This window comes from Littorina saxatilis, linkage group LG4, assembly GCF_037325665.1.
Source record: "Littorina saxatilis isolate snail1 linkage group LG4, US_GU_Lsax_2.0, whole genome shotgun sequence".
In the NCBI taxonomy this organism is placed as follows: domain Eukaryota; kingdom Metazoa; phylum Mollusca; class Gastropoda; order Littorinimorpha; family Littorinidae; genus Littorina; species Littorina saxatilis.
The window spans coordinates 12,593,517-12,609,047 of NC_090248.1; the positions used below are offsets into that span (position 1 = coordinate 12,593,517).

At 39.6% G+C, this 15,531-nt stretch overlaps 1 protein-coding gene across 1 annotated transcript; it reads left to right on the forward strand.

Moving 5' to 3' along the window:
* The first annotated feature begins 239 nt into the window (after window positions 1–239).
* On the forward strand, window positions 240–15,004 carry LOC138963998 (actin-related protein 2/3 complex subunit 4). Its single transcript, XM_070335874.1, has 6 exons — window positions 240–317; window positions 3,361–3,479; window positions 4,796–4,907; window positions 5,340–5,435; window positions 9,465–9,687; window positions 12,920–15,004. The coding sequence occupies exons 1-5, from the start codon at window positions 315–317 to the stop codon at window positions 9,639–9,641; spliced, it is 507 nt and encodes a 168-aa protein (XP_070191975.1). The 5' UTR covers window positions 240–314; the 3' UTR covers window positions 9,642–9,687; window positions 12,920–15,004.
* Window positions 15,005–15,531: the final 527 nt, after the last annotated feature.

The window sequence follows — 15,531 nt, forward strand, 5'->3', positions numbered from 1 at the left end:
CTCCTAGGGGGGTCCGGGAGCAATCTGGTGCACTCTGAGCCATAACTTTTTTTTTCAAATCTATTTCTTCTTCTTTTTCCTCTTTTTTTTCCTTCTTCTATGTTGGGGGGGGGGGACGGAAACCCCGGACCCCCCCCCCCCCCCCCCCCCCCCCCCGCTTGGATCTGCTCCTGACACACACACACTGACTGACACACACACACACACACCGGCCGTCACCGGTACAGAGCAGACGATCAATGCAAGGGAAATAACTCCGTCAAGGAAGTTAGTCTCGCTCTGACTTCCGGTCGGCACACAGCCTCTTGTGAATCATGGTGGGTGTCGTCTTCTTTCTAAATTTTGCAACTTATTTTACAAAATTCCTCTCGATGATTCGTCACTAATTCTGCGCATTTAATCCGTTTTCTGCTAATCGAGAAATATGATTGTTTATACGTTGTGTGTGGTTGGTATTTATTTTGGTTGTCAATACTATAGTCTTTTCCTCATGCACTGCACCCAGCTAGGTGGATTGCTTTCATCGTAAATGACAGAAGACTGTCGATGCGGAAGTGATGAGGTGATCGTAAGCCGTCAAAATTAATTATCTGCAAATGTCGGAGCAATGACAGTTGAAAACATTTTTAGCTAATTTTTACATGTCGCAAGTATTTATCCCATATTGTTTTGAAGAGTAGAATGCTGTCATTGATGTTACTCAAGAACACTAATACTAATAGTAATAGCAATGCACATGTATACATCATTACATGTATCATCCCATAATTTGAGTGTTCTTTCCTGAAACTTGGGTTATGATTTTCCTTCCTTATGAAACATATTGTGTGTGTGGTGTGTCTACATCACTACATGCATGTGTGTGTACACCAACGTGTCTTTATGATCATATTAATAATCTCTCTCTCGCTCTCTGTCAGTGTCACTGTCACTAGTGTCAGTCACAGGTGTGACAGTAAGTGTGTGTACTCTCTCTCTCTCTCTCTCTCTCTCTCTCTCTCTCTCTCTCTCTCTCTCTCTCTCTCTCTCTCTCTCTTCATCATATGTTGGTACAACTACAATTTTGTGGGAAGTAAATGCGCAAACACAATTACAGGGGTGTACCTTAACTTTTTTTGCTACCGGCCAGGGGGGCCGGTAAGTCAAAAATTGAACCGGCCCCCCAAAATTCCAGCCGGCCCCCAACCTGCCGGGATTTCTTACAACCGCCCCAGCGGCTCGTCGCGTGCTAACCACCTACACAAAAGACGTACATTCATACTTATAATGCATACATGTGGATTTGCACTACTAATATATAACTACCACAAACACACACAAAACTTGATGACTAAAATGCTATGTTTTAATATAATGATAATTAACCTTGTTTTTATAAAGAATTTAAAATAAAAGCCGCCACAAAGAAACAAGAAATCAAAACCACATTCACACCCTGTCACACAATCACACACTAAACCTCACTAAAAGTTACCCCCTTTATGTACCCCCTACCACACAATTTACAAAGTAATTTACTATGGAACTCTACTTACCACATAAACACACACTACAAAAGAGTAAATTTTTGTTGTGTAAAACCAAGTATAAAAAGCTGACTACCAAAAAATAAATTCTAAGTTGCTTTCTTGTTTTGTTTCTTTTTCTTTATGTCTATGTTATTAATATTACTGTTAGATCAAGCAGAAGTATAAAAGTTGCATACCAGCCAAATTTACCACAGCTTAAGTCATAAATAATCAAAAGCATTATATTTCATTTCTATTTCCTAATGAAAACAAACAGATGTTCAGATTTCCTGATCCTAGAATTGTTCACATGTGATCTTTATGCTTTTGATTCAGCAGAGTTGCATCCCTTGTCCTATTGTTGAAGGTCTGTCTAATGTCTTTTCTTCTTTATCACATATAGTGGATCGGTTTTTTTTTTTTACTTCCTTAGTTGAAGGGAAATAATTGACAGCAGTAGTACTGTCACTACTTGTACTAAGTTGGTCAGCAAAGCTGGTGTTAACATATTTTGGAAAATGGTCTCAATGAGTATCCCTGCAGTCAATGACATAATTATACATTTCCCAGAAACTGGATCAGTGGTACATAGCAGGCACATCAAAGGAAAAATACAGAGGGCTAGGGGGAATATGTTTGCTCTGGATGGGCGGTCAGATCAAAGGCAGTTGCATTGTAAAAGCTGGTTGGCCTTGAGACCTGGGTCAATGACCGGTACTTGCAATCTGAACGCAGCTGCCTGTCGAGACACTGACCTTCTTACTCGGGGTCAATGACCGAGTTTTTATCTGAGAGGAAACTGTTTTACAACATGTGAAAGTCTCTGAAGGATTGGTGAGCGCAGGATAAGATAAGAGAGGGGGTGAAGTGAATAGCGCAAAGAGGGGGGACGAAGGGAGGTTTAACTATTTTGACTGCTGATGCAATCGCCAGCGGCTCGTGGCACTGGAGGGGTGATGACACGGTCAAGTGAGGCGGAGGGGGGTAGCTGTTTAGCCAATGTGTCTGGCCTTGATTGGTGGTAGTCCTGAGTCCTTCTGAAAGTGGGGGAAGGGGGGGGGGGATGAGTGGGCAGTAGAGAAGTGACAGATTTTGAGATCGCCCGCAGAGATATTTGTTCGCCGGCCGTTCCGATTGACTACGTTGCCTAACGACTTTGTGCTTCAGCGAAATTTGAACTCGCCAGGCGGGCGATTTTAGAGGAATTTCGAACCCGCCCGACGCGATTTGAAGTCGCCGGGGGCGAGCGGGCGAGCACCAAAACTCACCCCTGCAATTAAGTTAAACAGACGTTCAGCCACACACTATAGGATTCAGAATAAAGCGCCACATCAAAAACAATTAGCATTGATACAAGTAACTTTCTGGTATTTTATCTACACTTAAAGTTAAAACATGCAAAAGTGCATACTGGAATTAGAAACAAAATCATCAACTGATCAAGTTGATCAAGTGGTCAGATCTACCAGATTGAGTTTTCAAATTTCACTGCATTCTTGTACTTTAGTTCACTGGATGTCTTGATGGGGGAGACCAGTTCTTCTGTGGAAGCTAGTTCTTTTGTGGAAGCTAAGAGACGTACACTTTTCCTGCTTCAAAAACATTGTTCTGTCCAAGGTGTCCTATGTATATGAAAAAACTAAAAACAACCTGTTGGACTGTTGACTGGAGAGTTCAGAACAATGCCTCAGATCAAAAGAGTATCAACTATTAATAGTATTATTATGCATCAGGGACGAAAGACAGAAGCAGCACTGAGACTAGACTGTAGTTTTTTTAAAGCCTAAGTTAGGTTCACATGTAAAACTAAAAGAATAGAATGTTCACTTTAATTTAATGCCATGTTCTACAGGCAGCAACACTGAAGCCCTACCTGAACTGTGTCAAGGAGACGCTGACTGCCGCAATGTGCGTGCAAAACTTCGACTCTCAAGTGGTGGAGCGTCACAATAAACCTGAAGTTGAAGTCAAGTGAGTACAACAGTAGAACTTTATAATATTATTAAACCATCAATACTGAGTTTTACAAAGATAAATATGAATACAAGGAAGAGCGAGACATGGTGGTATGGGGCGTGGAAATAGCTCAGACGGTAGTGGTACTGGCTTCAAAACCAGTTGTCGCTATCGGCGTGGGTTCGATCCCCAGGTTCGACGAGGGATTTATTTCCCAGTCAACTTTGTGCAGACTCTCCTCTGTAGCCGAACACCTCTGTGTGCATGCATGCGCAGAAAAAAGAATCCAAGTTCACAGCAAAAGTCTCAGGGCTTGGAAACATGAATTAAATCAATCAATCAATATGAGGCTTATATCGCGCGTATTCCGTGGGTACAGTTCTAAGCGCAGGGATTTATTTATTTTATTTTATTTTATTTTTATTTTATGCAATTTATATCGAGCACATATTCAAGGCGCAGGGATTTATTTATGCCGTGTGAGATGGAATTTTTTTACACAATACATCACGCATTCACATCGGCCAGCAGATCGCAGCCATTTCGGCGCATATCCTACTTTTCACGGCCTATTATTCCAAGTCACACGGGTATTTTGGTGAACATTTTTATCTATGCCTATACAATTTTGCCAGGAAAGACCCTTTTGTCAATCGTGGGATCTTTAACGTGCACACCCCAATGTAGTGTACACGAAGGGACCTCGGTTTTTCGTCTCATTCGAAAGACTAGCACTTGAACCCACCACCTAGGAAATTGCTAACGCCCTGACCCAGGGTCAAACTCGCTTCCGAGCGCAAGTGCGTTACCACTCGGCCACCCAGTCCTTAATTCATACACGCATGTAGGAGACAAATAATTGGGTAGCATCGTATACTGTATGGCAGCTCACTATCCCCGGTGAGAAAGTAGCCCGATCAATTTCATGAGGGTAACCTCACAGGACTATATCAGTGTATATGCAATCTTATCATTATGACGGCAGTGTAATTTACTGTGTTACAGTGTTATCAAATGATCCTGTTTAAAAAAAAAATGACTATCAATTAATTCATTTAATTTATAAATTATAGCCAATTTTTTCTCTTTTTGTTTGTTTTTGATAATGTAGGTAATTGTGTTTTTTAAACATATTTCTGTTAATATTTCGGTGTGTCTATGTATGATAGAAAGACATAGACACAGACAGACAGACAGAGACGGGTGACTGTTTATGTTAATACAAAGAAAACTTAGGATGTGCACAAGAGAAAAAGAGAGTACATTGTACTGTTATCGTTATCTCCCATGCTGCATAAACTGTACCCTTTTCCCCCGATTGTTTGTTTCAGGAGCAGCAAGGAATTGCTTTTGACGCCTGTAGTGATCAGTAGAAATGAGAAGGAGAAAGTGTTGATAGAGAGCTCTGTTAACTCTATACGTATCAGTATAGCTGTCAAACAGGTAACACTAATTAATTTTGTTAACAGTCCTATGAAATAATTATGAAAATCGTTTATGTTTTGTTATTTTGTTTGTTTGTGTGTGTGGTGGTGGTGGTTGTGTGTGTGTGTGTATATGTTTAAGAATTTTAAAGCACATTAAGATTAGTTAATTACAGATTAGATGCTGCGTTTTTCTCTGTATAGTTCATTTATTGAAAGTCAAATTTGGTTATTCAGGTGTTTTTTGATGAGACGTATTCTGCATTGGAAAGCAAAATCTCTATGCTGTATGATTCATTTTGTACTTTTTTTTTAATTGAGTTAATTAATTTAGTCTTTCTTAATCTTATCTAAATTTACTTTTCTTTTTTTTTAATCCAGAGACTGATATTTTATCCTGCATTTTCTACTCGATCAGATGTGAAACTGCAGTTACACTTTTTGTTTTCAGGCTGATGAAATTGAAAAGATTTTGTGCCACAAGTTTATGCGATTCATGATGCAGAGAGCCGAAAACTTTGTCGTGTTACGACGAAAACCTGTTGAGGTATGTACACATGCTATGCTTTGCTTTCTGAGGTTTTGTTCTGTTTCAGATTAGTCAGTGTGCACTTCAGTCTTTGACAGAGTGTGTCCAGACCGTGTATGGCTTTGTTTTCAGAGGAGAAGGGTTGAAAGTCCAGCTGGTCAAAAATCTTGGTGGATCTTTCCTTTAGTAAACGTATGCATGTTCGTACTGACGAATAGACAATGTTGGGAAATAACTCTGTTGGGTTTGTGTGGGTTGTGAAAAAAGGAATACTCTTGAAAACATTGAAGCTCAGTTAATGTGCTTCACTACATCTTCCACTCCATTGTAATGCAGGACTTCACAATTCAAGATTCCAAGAAAGTAACAAGGATTGATTGAGTGGCAGATGGACAGAAACACAGAAAGACAGTCAGAGAATCAGAATGTATTTTTTGTTTTGTTTTGTTTTTTAAACGTTTTTAATTCTTTTTGGTACACGACAACAACATCAGACAGCAACATCAAATAACATCAGACATACAAAACTATGCTATATGCATCTTCAAAAAAAAATAAAAAAATAAAAAAAACGGGAAAACACAATAAAGCCCATCACACAGCCCATCTATATATATATACGACTTGTGTCTGTCTGTGTGTGTGTGTGTGTGTTCGCGATGCACGGCCAAAGTTCTCGATGGATCTGCTTCAAATTTGGTGGGCATATTCAGGTAGACCCCGGACACAACCTGGTCGATGAGAATTTTCAACATGTGCTCTCAGCGCGCAGCGCTGAACCGATTTTGGTTTTTCTGTTCATCTTCCCAGATCCATTCCCAGTAACTCTTCCTTATCTTCTCCAGTGTTTTGCGTTTATCTCCCTTCCTTCGTGTGGCGTCAATCCATATTCCCGTTACTATTTTTAGAAGGTCACTGTCCACAACGCTCAATCCATATTCCCGTTACTAGTTTTAGAAGTTTTCCTTCGTGTGGTGTCAATCGCGAAGCCGGCGTACGGTGCGCCACTCACCCGGCAAAGCCAGGTATTTGGCTCTACTTCTTCTCGGCGAAGCCGGCTACCCGGCGAAGCGGGTATTCATCTAGTATTCAATACATTTCTAAATTATGTAAACAAGCTCTTCGTCTCCTTTTGACATTTAGTCAAGTTTTGACTAAATGTTTTAACATAGAGGGGGGAATCGAGACCAGGGTCGTGGTGTATGTGTGTGTGTGTGGCAGGGCCTCACATCCACGTCGGACATCGGACATATGAGGATATTTTTTTCAAATGTCCTATACATTTTTCATGCAGGAGGACAAATGTCCTATTGTTTTTGTCACAAAGTCAGGTCAATGTCCGATTATTCTATCATTTGATCCGGACATCGTCAGTACTTCTTAATTTACAGTAGTTTGAATGCTAATTTATTGATGTACATGTATTGCGAAGCGATGTGTAGCAGACGAAATTAGACACTTTGTGCCTCTAGTACCAAAGAGTTTCCAAGGCTCGCAACTCGGAATGCTCGAAGCCAGTTGAGAGTTGCCTCCCTTCGCGCTTTCCCCGAAAATAACAAACATGCCGCCTAAACGAAAACTGATCCCAGAAAGGGGACAGAAGAAATTACACTTCAAGTCCCTTCCCTCATCATCTGTCAGTAGCACGGAAACTGAGCTTCCTCCAGCCCCAGAGCAGTTAGAGCCCGATCGCCCAGGTGAGAATGTCGATCGCGATAGTCAAACATCGGAGCCGAAGAAAGGCACTACCCCCTCCCTCACCCCCACGCGTAACTTTGTCTCAAGCTTGATGCGTGTGTACCTGGAGGGGCCAAAGGATGACATTCACAAGTCACAGTGGGTGGTGAAGGTTGTTGAAAAGTGGACATCCACGAGGAAGCGAATGCTCTTCAGCAAAAGAAAGGAACCAACACAGTAGTTGAAGTTCAGAGACAGAAACACTGCACTGACTCGATGTAATTTATTTTATATTTTCTGTTACCTTTTTGCCAAGAAAAGTATTTTTGTTCTTTTACCCTCGTGCCAAGAAACTAGTCAAGTTTAATTATATTTACGTTTTGTTACGAGAAAAAAATGTCCTATTGATTTGGTTTTGTTCAGGACAAATGTCCTATCACTTTTACATTGGCCAGGACATTTGTCCTATGCTACCTCTCATGGATGTGAGGCCCTGGTGTGTGTGTCTGTGTGTCTGTGTGTGTGTAGAGCGATTCAGAGAAAACTACTGGACCGATCTTCATGAAACTTGACATGAGAGATCCTGAGTATGGTATCTCCAGATGTGTTTTTCATTTTTTTGATAAATGTCTTTGATGACGTCATATCCGGCTTTTCGTGAAAGTTGAGGCGGCACTGTCACGCTCTCATTTTTCAACCAAATTGGTTGAAATTTTGGTCAAGTAATCTTCGACAAAGTCCGGACTTTGGTATTGCATTTCTGCTCGGAGGCTTAAAATTTAATTAATGAGTTTGCTCATTAAAGTTGTCATTAAAATCGATTTTTCGCAAAACAGATTTAAAATTGATTGCATCGTATTTTTCATCACATTCTGAATCTAAAAATATATACATATGTCATGTTTACTCTTAAAATGTGATCACAATTAACGAAAATACATTAATTAGTCTTACGATTAAAATTTAAGAAATCGATCCAAAAATGATTTCATCTTATTCTTTATCATTTCCTGATTCCAAAAACATATAGATATGATAGGTTGTATTCAGAACAAGCTCAGAAAGTTAACAAGAATACAGAAAAGCTCGCTTTCCTGCAGCACAATATGCTACCGCGCTAATTTGGCGTGTCACTATCACTACGTTTTGCATGTGGGAGGTGAGCGATTTCCTTCACGTGGGGATTGACGAAGCTGTACTGTGTTGGTGATAAAATACAGTGCGTTCAGTTTCATTCCGTGAGTTCGACAGCTTGACTAAATGTAGTAATTTCGCCTTTCGCGACTTGTTTATGTTTCTATTTGTAAAACTACTCACACCACCAAGTCCTGTTCTCCGTTAAGCTGCTGCAAAATAAACAGACAATGTTTATGTCCAAGTCTAAAATGAAAAACATCTTTAACCTCCTATTAACTCCAAAACCAAATTTCATCCTTACTGCTCAATCAGAAAAACTATCAGTCATTTGACAATATCAGAGGTTTAAATGGGTACCACTCCGAATCAGAATGTGCTCCAGAGACATTGAGGGACCCAGCACTAACTGATGTGACCAAGAGAATGGCAGACAAATATAAAGACAGATGAATAGACACACATTGAGAGAGATAAGGAGAGATAGACAGACTGAGACTGAAAAAAACAGCACTAACTGACGTAATTTATTTTTTAATTTTCATTTTGATCACTTTTTTGTTGCAGGGCTTTGACATTACTGACACAACTTTTTTTTTTCTTTTAATTTTACTCACTGTTTTGTTGCAGGGCTATGACATAACTGACAACTTTTTTGTTTAATTTTCATTTTGCTCACTGTTTTGTTGCATTGGGACTGGGTGGCCGAGTGGTAACGCACTTGCGCTCGGAAGCGAGAGGTTGCGTGTTCGACCCTGGGTCAGGCCGCAATTTTCTCCCCCCTTTCCTAACCTAGGTGGTGGGTTCAAGTGCTAGTCTTTCGGATGAGACGAAAAACCGAGGTCCCTTCGTGTACACTACATTGGGGTGTGCACGTTAAAGATCCCACGATTGACAAAAGGGTCTTTCCTGGCAAAATTGTATAGGCATAGATAAAAATGTCCACCAAATACCCGTTTGACTTGGAATAATAGGCCGTGAAAGGTGAATGTTCGCCTAATAGGCTTGAAGTTTGCTGGTCGATGTGAATGCGTTATATATTGTGTGTAAAAAATGTCTGTTTGTCTGTCTGTCTGTAAAAAAAATTCCATTTCAAACGGCAGAAATTAATATGTAAAGCGCGGAGAGCACAGTTGTGGTTCGCGCTATATAAGCTCCCCATAATAATAATAATAATGACATAACTGACGTAACTTTTTTATTTTCATTTTCAATTTTCTCACCGTTTTGTTGCAGGGCTATGACATTAGCTTCCTCGTCACCAACGTGCACGCAGAACAGATGTTCAAGCACAAGCTGGTGGACTTCATCATTCATTTCATGGAGGAAATTGACAAAGAAATCAACGAGATGAAGCTGGCTGTCAACTCCAGGGCTCGCATCAGTGCCGAAGAGTTTCTGAAAAACTTCTGAAGCTTCCCGCGTCTGTCTTAGAGGGAGAATGTGATGATACGTGATGGTAGGTATTTACATTGTCTTAGAGGGAGAATGTGATGATACGTGATGGTAGGTATTTACATTGTCTTCGAGGGAGAATGTGATGGTAGGTATTCATTGTCTTAAAGGCTTACTAACTCGCTCCCGTGTTTACGATGTGTAGTTTGCCCACAATCGATGTCAAATGCATCATAAGGCCATATAATGACGATATGTCGCAATGCGCGGACCATATACATGCATTACAGCTTGTTCTAGCCTCTGAAAAAGTGAGGATGTCAACAAAGACGCGGAGTTATTTCCCTTGCGTCAACGTTATCTCTGTTGGCAAATCTATAAATAGGATGATCTAGATCAAAATAAAAATTCAAATATCTCAACATTTAAGGGGTCCTAGACCACAATATCTTGCAGGGAACTTAATTTAGCATGTCTCCAGCTGTGGGTAAAGCAATTAGCGTGAATAGTCATCAGCTTTCTATGCCTTTAAGGGAGAATGTGATGATACGTGATGGTAGGTATTCATTGTCTTAAAGGGAGAATGTGATGATACGTGATGGTAGGTATTTATTGTCTTAGAGGGAGAATGTGATGATAGGTATTTACATTGTCTTAGAGGGAGAATGTGATGATACGTGATGGTAGGTATTTACATTGTCTTAGAGGGAGAATGTGATGATACGTGATGGTAGGTATTTACATTGTCTTCGAGGGAGAATGTGATGATACGTGATGGTAGGTATTCATTGTCTTAGAGGGAGAATGTGATGATACGTGATGGTAGGTATTTACATTGTCTTCGAGGGAGAATGTGATGATACGTGATGGTAGGTATTCATTGTCTTAAAGGGAGAATGTGATGATACGTGATGGTAGGTATTTATTGTCTTAGAGGGAGAATGTGGTGATACGTGATGGTAGGTATTTATTGTCTTAGAGGGAGAATGTGATGATACATGATGGTAGGTATTTATTGTCTTAGAGGGAGAATGTGATGATACGTGATGGTAGGTATTCATTGTCTTAGAGGGAGAATGTGATGATACGTGATGGTAGGTATTTATTGTCTTAGAGGGAGAATGTGATGATACGTGATGGTAGGTATTCATTGTCTTAAAGGGAGAATGTGATGATACGTGATGGTAGGTATTTATTGTCTTAGAGGGAGAATGTGATGATACGTGATGGTAGGTATTGATTGTCTTAGAGGGAGAATGTGATGATACGTGATGGTAGGTATTGATTGTCTTAGAGGGAGAATGTGATGATACGTGATGGTAGGTATTGATTGTCTTAGAGGGAGAATGTGATGATACGTGATGGTAGGTATTCATTGTCTTAGAGGGAGAATGTGATGATACGTGATGGTAGGTATTGATTGTCTTAGAGGGAGAATGTGATGATACGTGATGGTAGGTATTGATTGTCTTAGAGGGAGAATGTGATGATACGTGATGGTAGGTATTTATTGTCTTAGAGGGAGAATGTGATGATACGTGATGGTAGGTATTTATTGTCTTAGAGGGAGAATGTGATGATACGTGATGGTAGGTATTTATTGTCTTAGAGGGAGAATGTGATGATACGTGATGGTAGGTATTCATTGTCTTCGAGGGAGAATGTGATGATACGTGATGGTAGGTATTCATTGTCTTAGAGGGAGAATGTGATGATACGTGATGGTAGGTATTGATTGTCTTAGAGGGAGAATGTGATGATACGTGATGGTAGGTATTGATTGTCTTAGAGGGAGAATGTGATGATACGTGATGGTAGGTATTTATTGTCTTAGAGGGAGAATGTGATGATACGTGATGGTAGGTATTCATTGTCTTAGAGGGAGAATGTGATGATACGTGATGGTAGGTATTCATTGTCTTAGAGGGAGAATGTGATGATACGTGATGGTAGGTATTTATTGTCTTAGAGGGAGAATGTGATGATACGTGATGGTAGGTATTCATTGTCTTAGAGGGAGAATGTGATGATACGTGATGGTAGGTATTTATTGTCTTAGAGGGAGAATGTGATGATACGTGATGGTAGGTATTTATTGTCTTAGAGGGAGAATGTGATGATACGTGATGGTAGGTATTCATTGTCTTAGAGGGAGAATGTGATGATACGTGATGGTAGGTATTGATTGTCTTAGAGGGAGAATGTGATGATACGTGATGGTAGGTATTGATTGTCTTAGAGGGAGAATGTGATGATACGTGATGGTAGGTATTGATTGTCTTAGAGGGAGAATGTGATGATACGTGATGGTAGGTATTGATTGTCTTAGAGGGAGAATGTGATGGTACGTGATGGTAGGTATTGATTGTCTTAGAGGGAGAATGTGATGATACGTGATGGTAGGTATTTATTGTCTTAGAGGGAGAATGTGATGATACGTGATGGTAGGTATTTACATTGTCTTAGAGGGAGAATGTGATGATACGTGATGGTAGGTATTTACATTGTCTTCGAGGGAGAATGTGATGATACGTGATGGTAGGTATTCATTGTCTTAGAGGGAGAATGTGATGATACGTGATGGTAGGTATTGATTGTCTTAGAGGGAGAATGTGATGATACGTGATGGTAGGTATTCATTGTCTTAGAGGGAGAATGTGATGATACGTGATGGTAGGTATTCATTGTCTTAAAGGGAGAATGTGATGATACGTGATGGTAGGTATTCATTGTCTTCGAGGGAGAATGTGATGATACGTGATGGTAGGTATTCATTGTCTTAGAGGGAGAATGTGATGATACGTGATGGTAGGTATTTATTGTCTTAGAGGGAGAATGTGATGATACGTGATGGTAGGTATTCATTGTCTTAGAGGGAGAATGTGATGATACGTGATGGTAGGTATTTATTGTCTTAGAGGGAGAATGTGATGGTAGGTATTGATTGTCTTAGAGGGAGAATGTGATGATACGTGATGGTAGGTATTCATTGTCTTAGAGGGATACATGAACTTTTATTACTTACATTGCTGTATGGATGGTATGTGATTTGAGGTTTGAGGTTTCAAGTGGGCTTTTGTTGTAATTTTATGTGTGAATAATGTTCTGTGAGTGTGACTTTTCACCCTCATTCTGCCTTTCCTGAGAATCAGGATCTGTGCCTCTGGTATTCTAATTCATATTCATGTTATAATTATGGTGTAAGATCAGACTAACTTCCTATTTTATTAAGATTTTTCTGTTGTGATTTTTGAGATTGTTAGTGTCACTAAGTTTTGGGATTTTGTTTGTTTCAGAGTGTGTATAAACTTCCGAATTCCCATATGCTGCTGTCAGCCTCAGAGACCAAGAAATTCAGACAAGAACGATCCAAAATGCTGTGTATAATTCACTCGAGTCAAGCAGACAGGCTGAAAGAACTTGGTTGAAGATTAGAATAAGCTTTTTTCGCTGAGTATTTCTTACCAATAACAAGCTGAAGTATAAACATGTATTGTGTTACACGTGAACATGCTATAAGAAGTGTGTACTTAGAGCGTTTTATTTCTACGCTTGAAGGATAAAGAAAGGTCTGTTCTGTGGAGTTAAAAGTGAAATATCTGAAGCAGCAAAAACCGTACAATTTTGTAATTGATGTTACACATACATGTATGTAAATAAGAATGTAATTTTGGGCATTGTTTCGTTTGTCTGCTCTTTTTGGTCTTTTTGTCATACTTTCTTCAGACCTGGGAACCCATACGATTTCGCCGTATTTTGTACGCCTTTTTGCCTAAAACACCATCAGTACGGTGGGTTGAAAAAATATACGACGAGAAAAATTCCTAGACTACTTTTCTTCACAAGCGCATCCCTGTCATTCCTGTCTATTTACTGGTGCACTATTTATTTTTTAATTATTATAAATAACTTGATTACTCGGCATTTGATCAATGATGACAGGTTTTGTAATTAAACTTTGAAAGAATTATTTGTTTTAAATGTTTTGGTAACTTAATTATCGGTGCAACGGAGCATGTTTGAATCATCGATGTTCAAATGTTGTGTGGAGTACACTCATTTTTCCTGAAGATACGCCAAATTTGTTTAAGAATACAAAACAAAGTACAAAACAGGGGTTCCCAGGTCTGTTTCTTTGAAAGTTTCACCATTATAGCATAGTTATGTCATATCAGCCTGACTTAGTGGCAACAAAAAAGCTGCATGCTGTTTTTTGTCTGCGGTATTGAAATGCTACTGAAATGATTTGACATTTTCACAGAAGTTTGCTCTGCAATTTAACATTTTTGTGAAGATAAGACATTTACAATTACAGAATTTTGTCCATCAAAGATGCTATCTCTCAGAGTGGTATTCAGTTTTGTTATTTAAAATTTGATAACTTGCAAAGGTTTGAAAACAACATTTGTCACATGATTCTGGCTTTCCAATTTTGTGGGTGACACTTAGATAATTGAGTTGTGTGCCCTGTACTTGTTCTTCTTCTTATTGTTATGAAGCACAAAGATCTTGTGAGGACTGTTGCAGCGGCTTGTTTGCAATGTTTCAAGAGTGTGCTGTTATACATGGCGTTTAAAACATGCCTTCAAAAGAATCAATTGCCTGAGTAGGCTCAGTGCTTTACTTATGGGTGTATGGGCTTTAATGCAGAGATGTAGAATTTTCACCTAACTTAAACAGCTTGTCTGCACTTCTTTCTTTCTCCTATTCTTTTTCCACATTTATTTATTTTGTTCAACCTTTGAGGCTGATAAGAAACTGGTGTGTAACCACTTCATTTAACATGACCAAACTGACATACAGTACAAAAGGTTTTACGTGTAAAATTCCAGCTTGAAAGCAAAAAAATAACATCACTATTGATCAGCGTTCACCTGTTGAGTTGTTTTGCAGCATGAGGAATTTCGTTAGCTTGCAGCAAACATAATTTTTTATTTTGGGATTTTGTATTGGTAGGCGTGCCTTGTGGCATTGGCAAATGCATATTTCCGCATTTTTGTGTAAAGGAATGGGTGTGGTGGAAGAGATATATGATTATAAAAAAAATGTACGCATCATGGTTGAACAAGCTTTAGGTGGGGTCGTGTTATTAGACATTGATCTATCACCCATGTACGTTTGGAGCAACCCTGGAGTATCGTCCGTTCCTATAGTGTTTCAGTTTATGCTTCCCTTCCTTGCTGGGCAAGGCTGTACTGTGAATCAGAAAGTTGTTTTTTTAAGCATTCATCCATTTAAATACATTGTACATTCTGCAAACAACGGTTGGTCATTTCTCTACTTCTCAACTAGACATGAAAGTCTGTTACATAAATACATGTTTGTATTTAATTTCCATCGAATTGCATTGTTTGTAGTATTAAACCTGTATTGTATAATCATTTGCTCTTTGTTGTTGGTGGCGGTGTGTGTGTATGCACTCAAGTGTGTGTGTACGTGTGTGTGCGCGCAAGTGTGTGTAGAAAAAGGGAGAGGGTGTGGAGGAGTCTATCAATAAGCATAGTGTAAATGTTAAATGCCACACACTTGACAGCCACAACCCCCCCCCCCCCCCCCCCCCCCTCTTGACAGGAACACGCACGCAGAGGACGGAAGTAGCAGAGAGTTTTACTGCTGGAAAAACCTGTTGCTGCGCTGTTGATTGAAGTTTATTGTGAATGTGAAGGTTTCTGTGGACAGCCAGTCTGTGTGACAACTACAAACCTTTTATCACAGCCGGTTCCCCCAAAACTCTGTGATGTTAGTTCAAACAAAATGTGTCACTGTTCACTTCAGAGAATCAATTGGTTGCTCAGATCTGAAAAGCTCTAATGCGCTTTGCTTTTTAGTGTAAATTAATCCACACACATACACCAACTTTCAAACGCAAACAATCACAACAATCTACTCACAGGCCATTAGAACTATT

Coding starts and splice junctions, on each gene's coding strand:
- LOC138963998 (XM_070335874.1), top strand. Junction 4,908..5,339: donor TCAGTATAGCTGTCAAACAG/GTAACACTAATT, acceptor TTTTGTTTTCAG/GCTGATGAAATTGAAAAGAT. Junction 5,436..9,464: donor TACGACGAAAACCTGTTGAG/GTATGTACACAT, acceptor GTTTTGTTGCAG/GGCTATGACATTAGCTTCCT.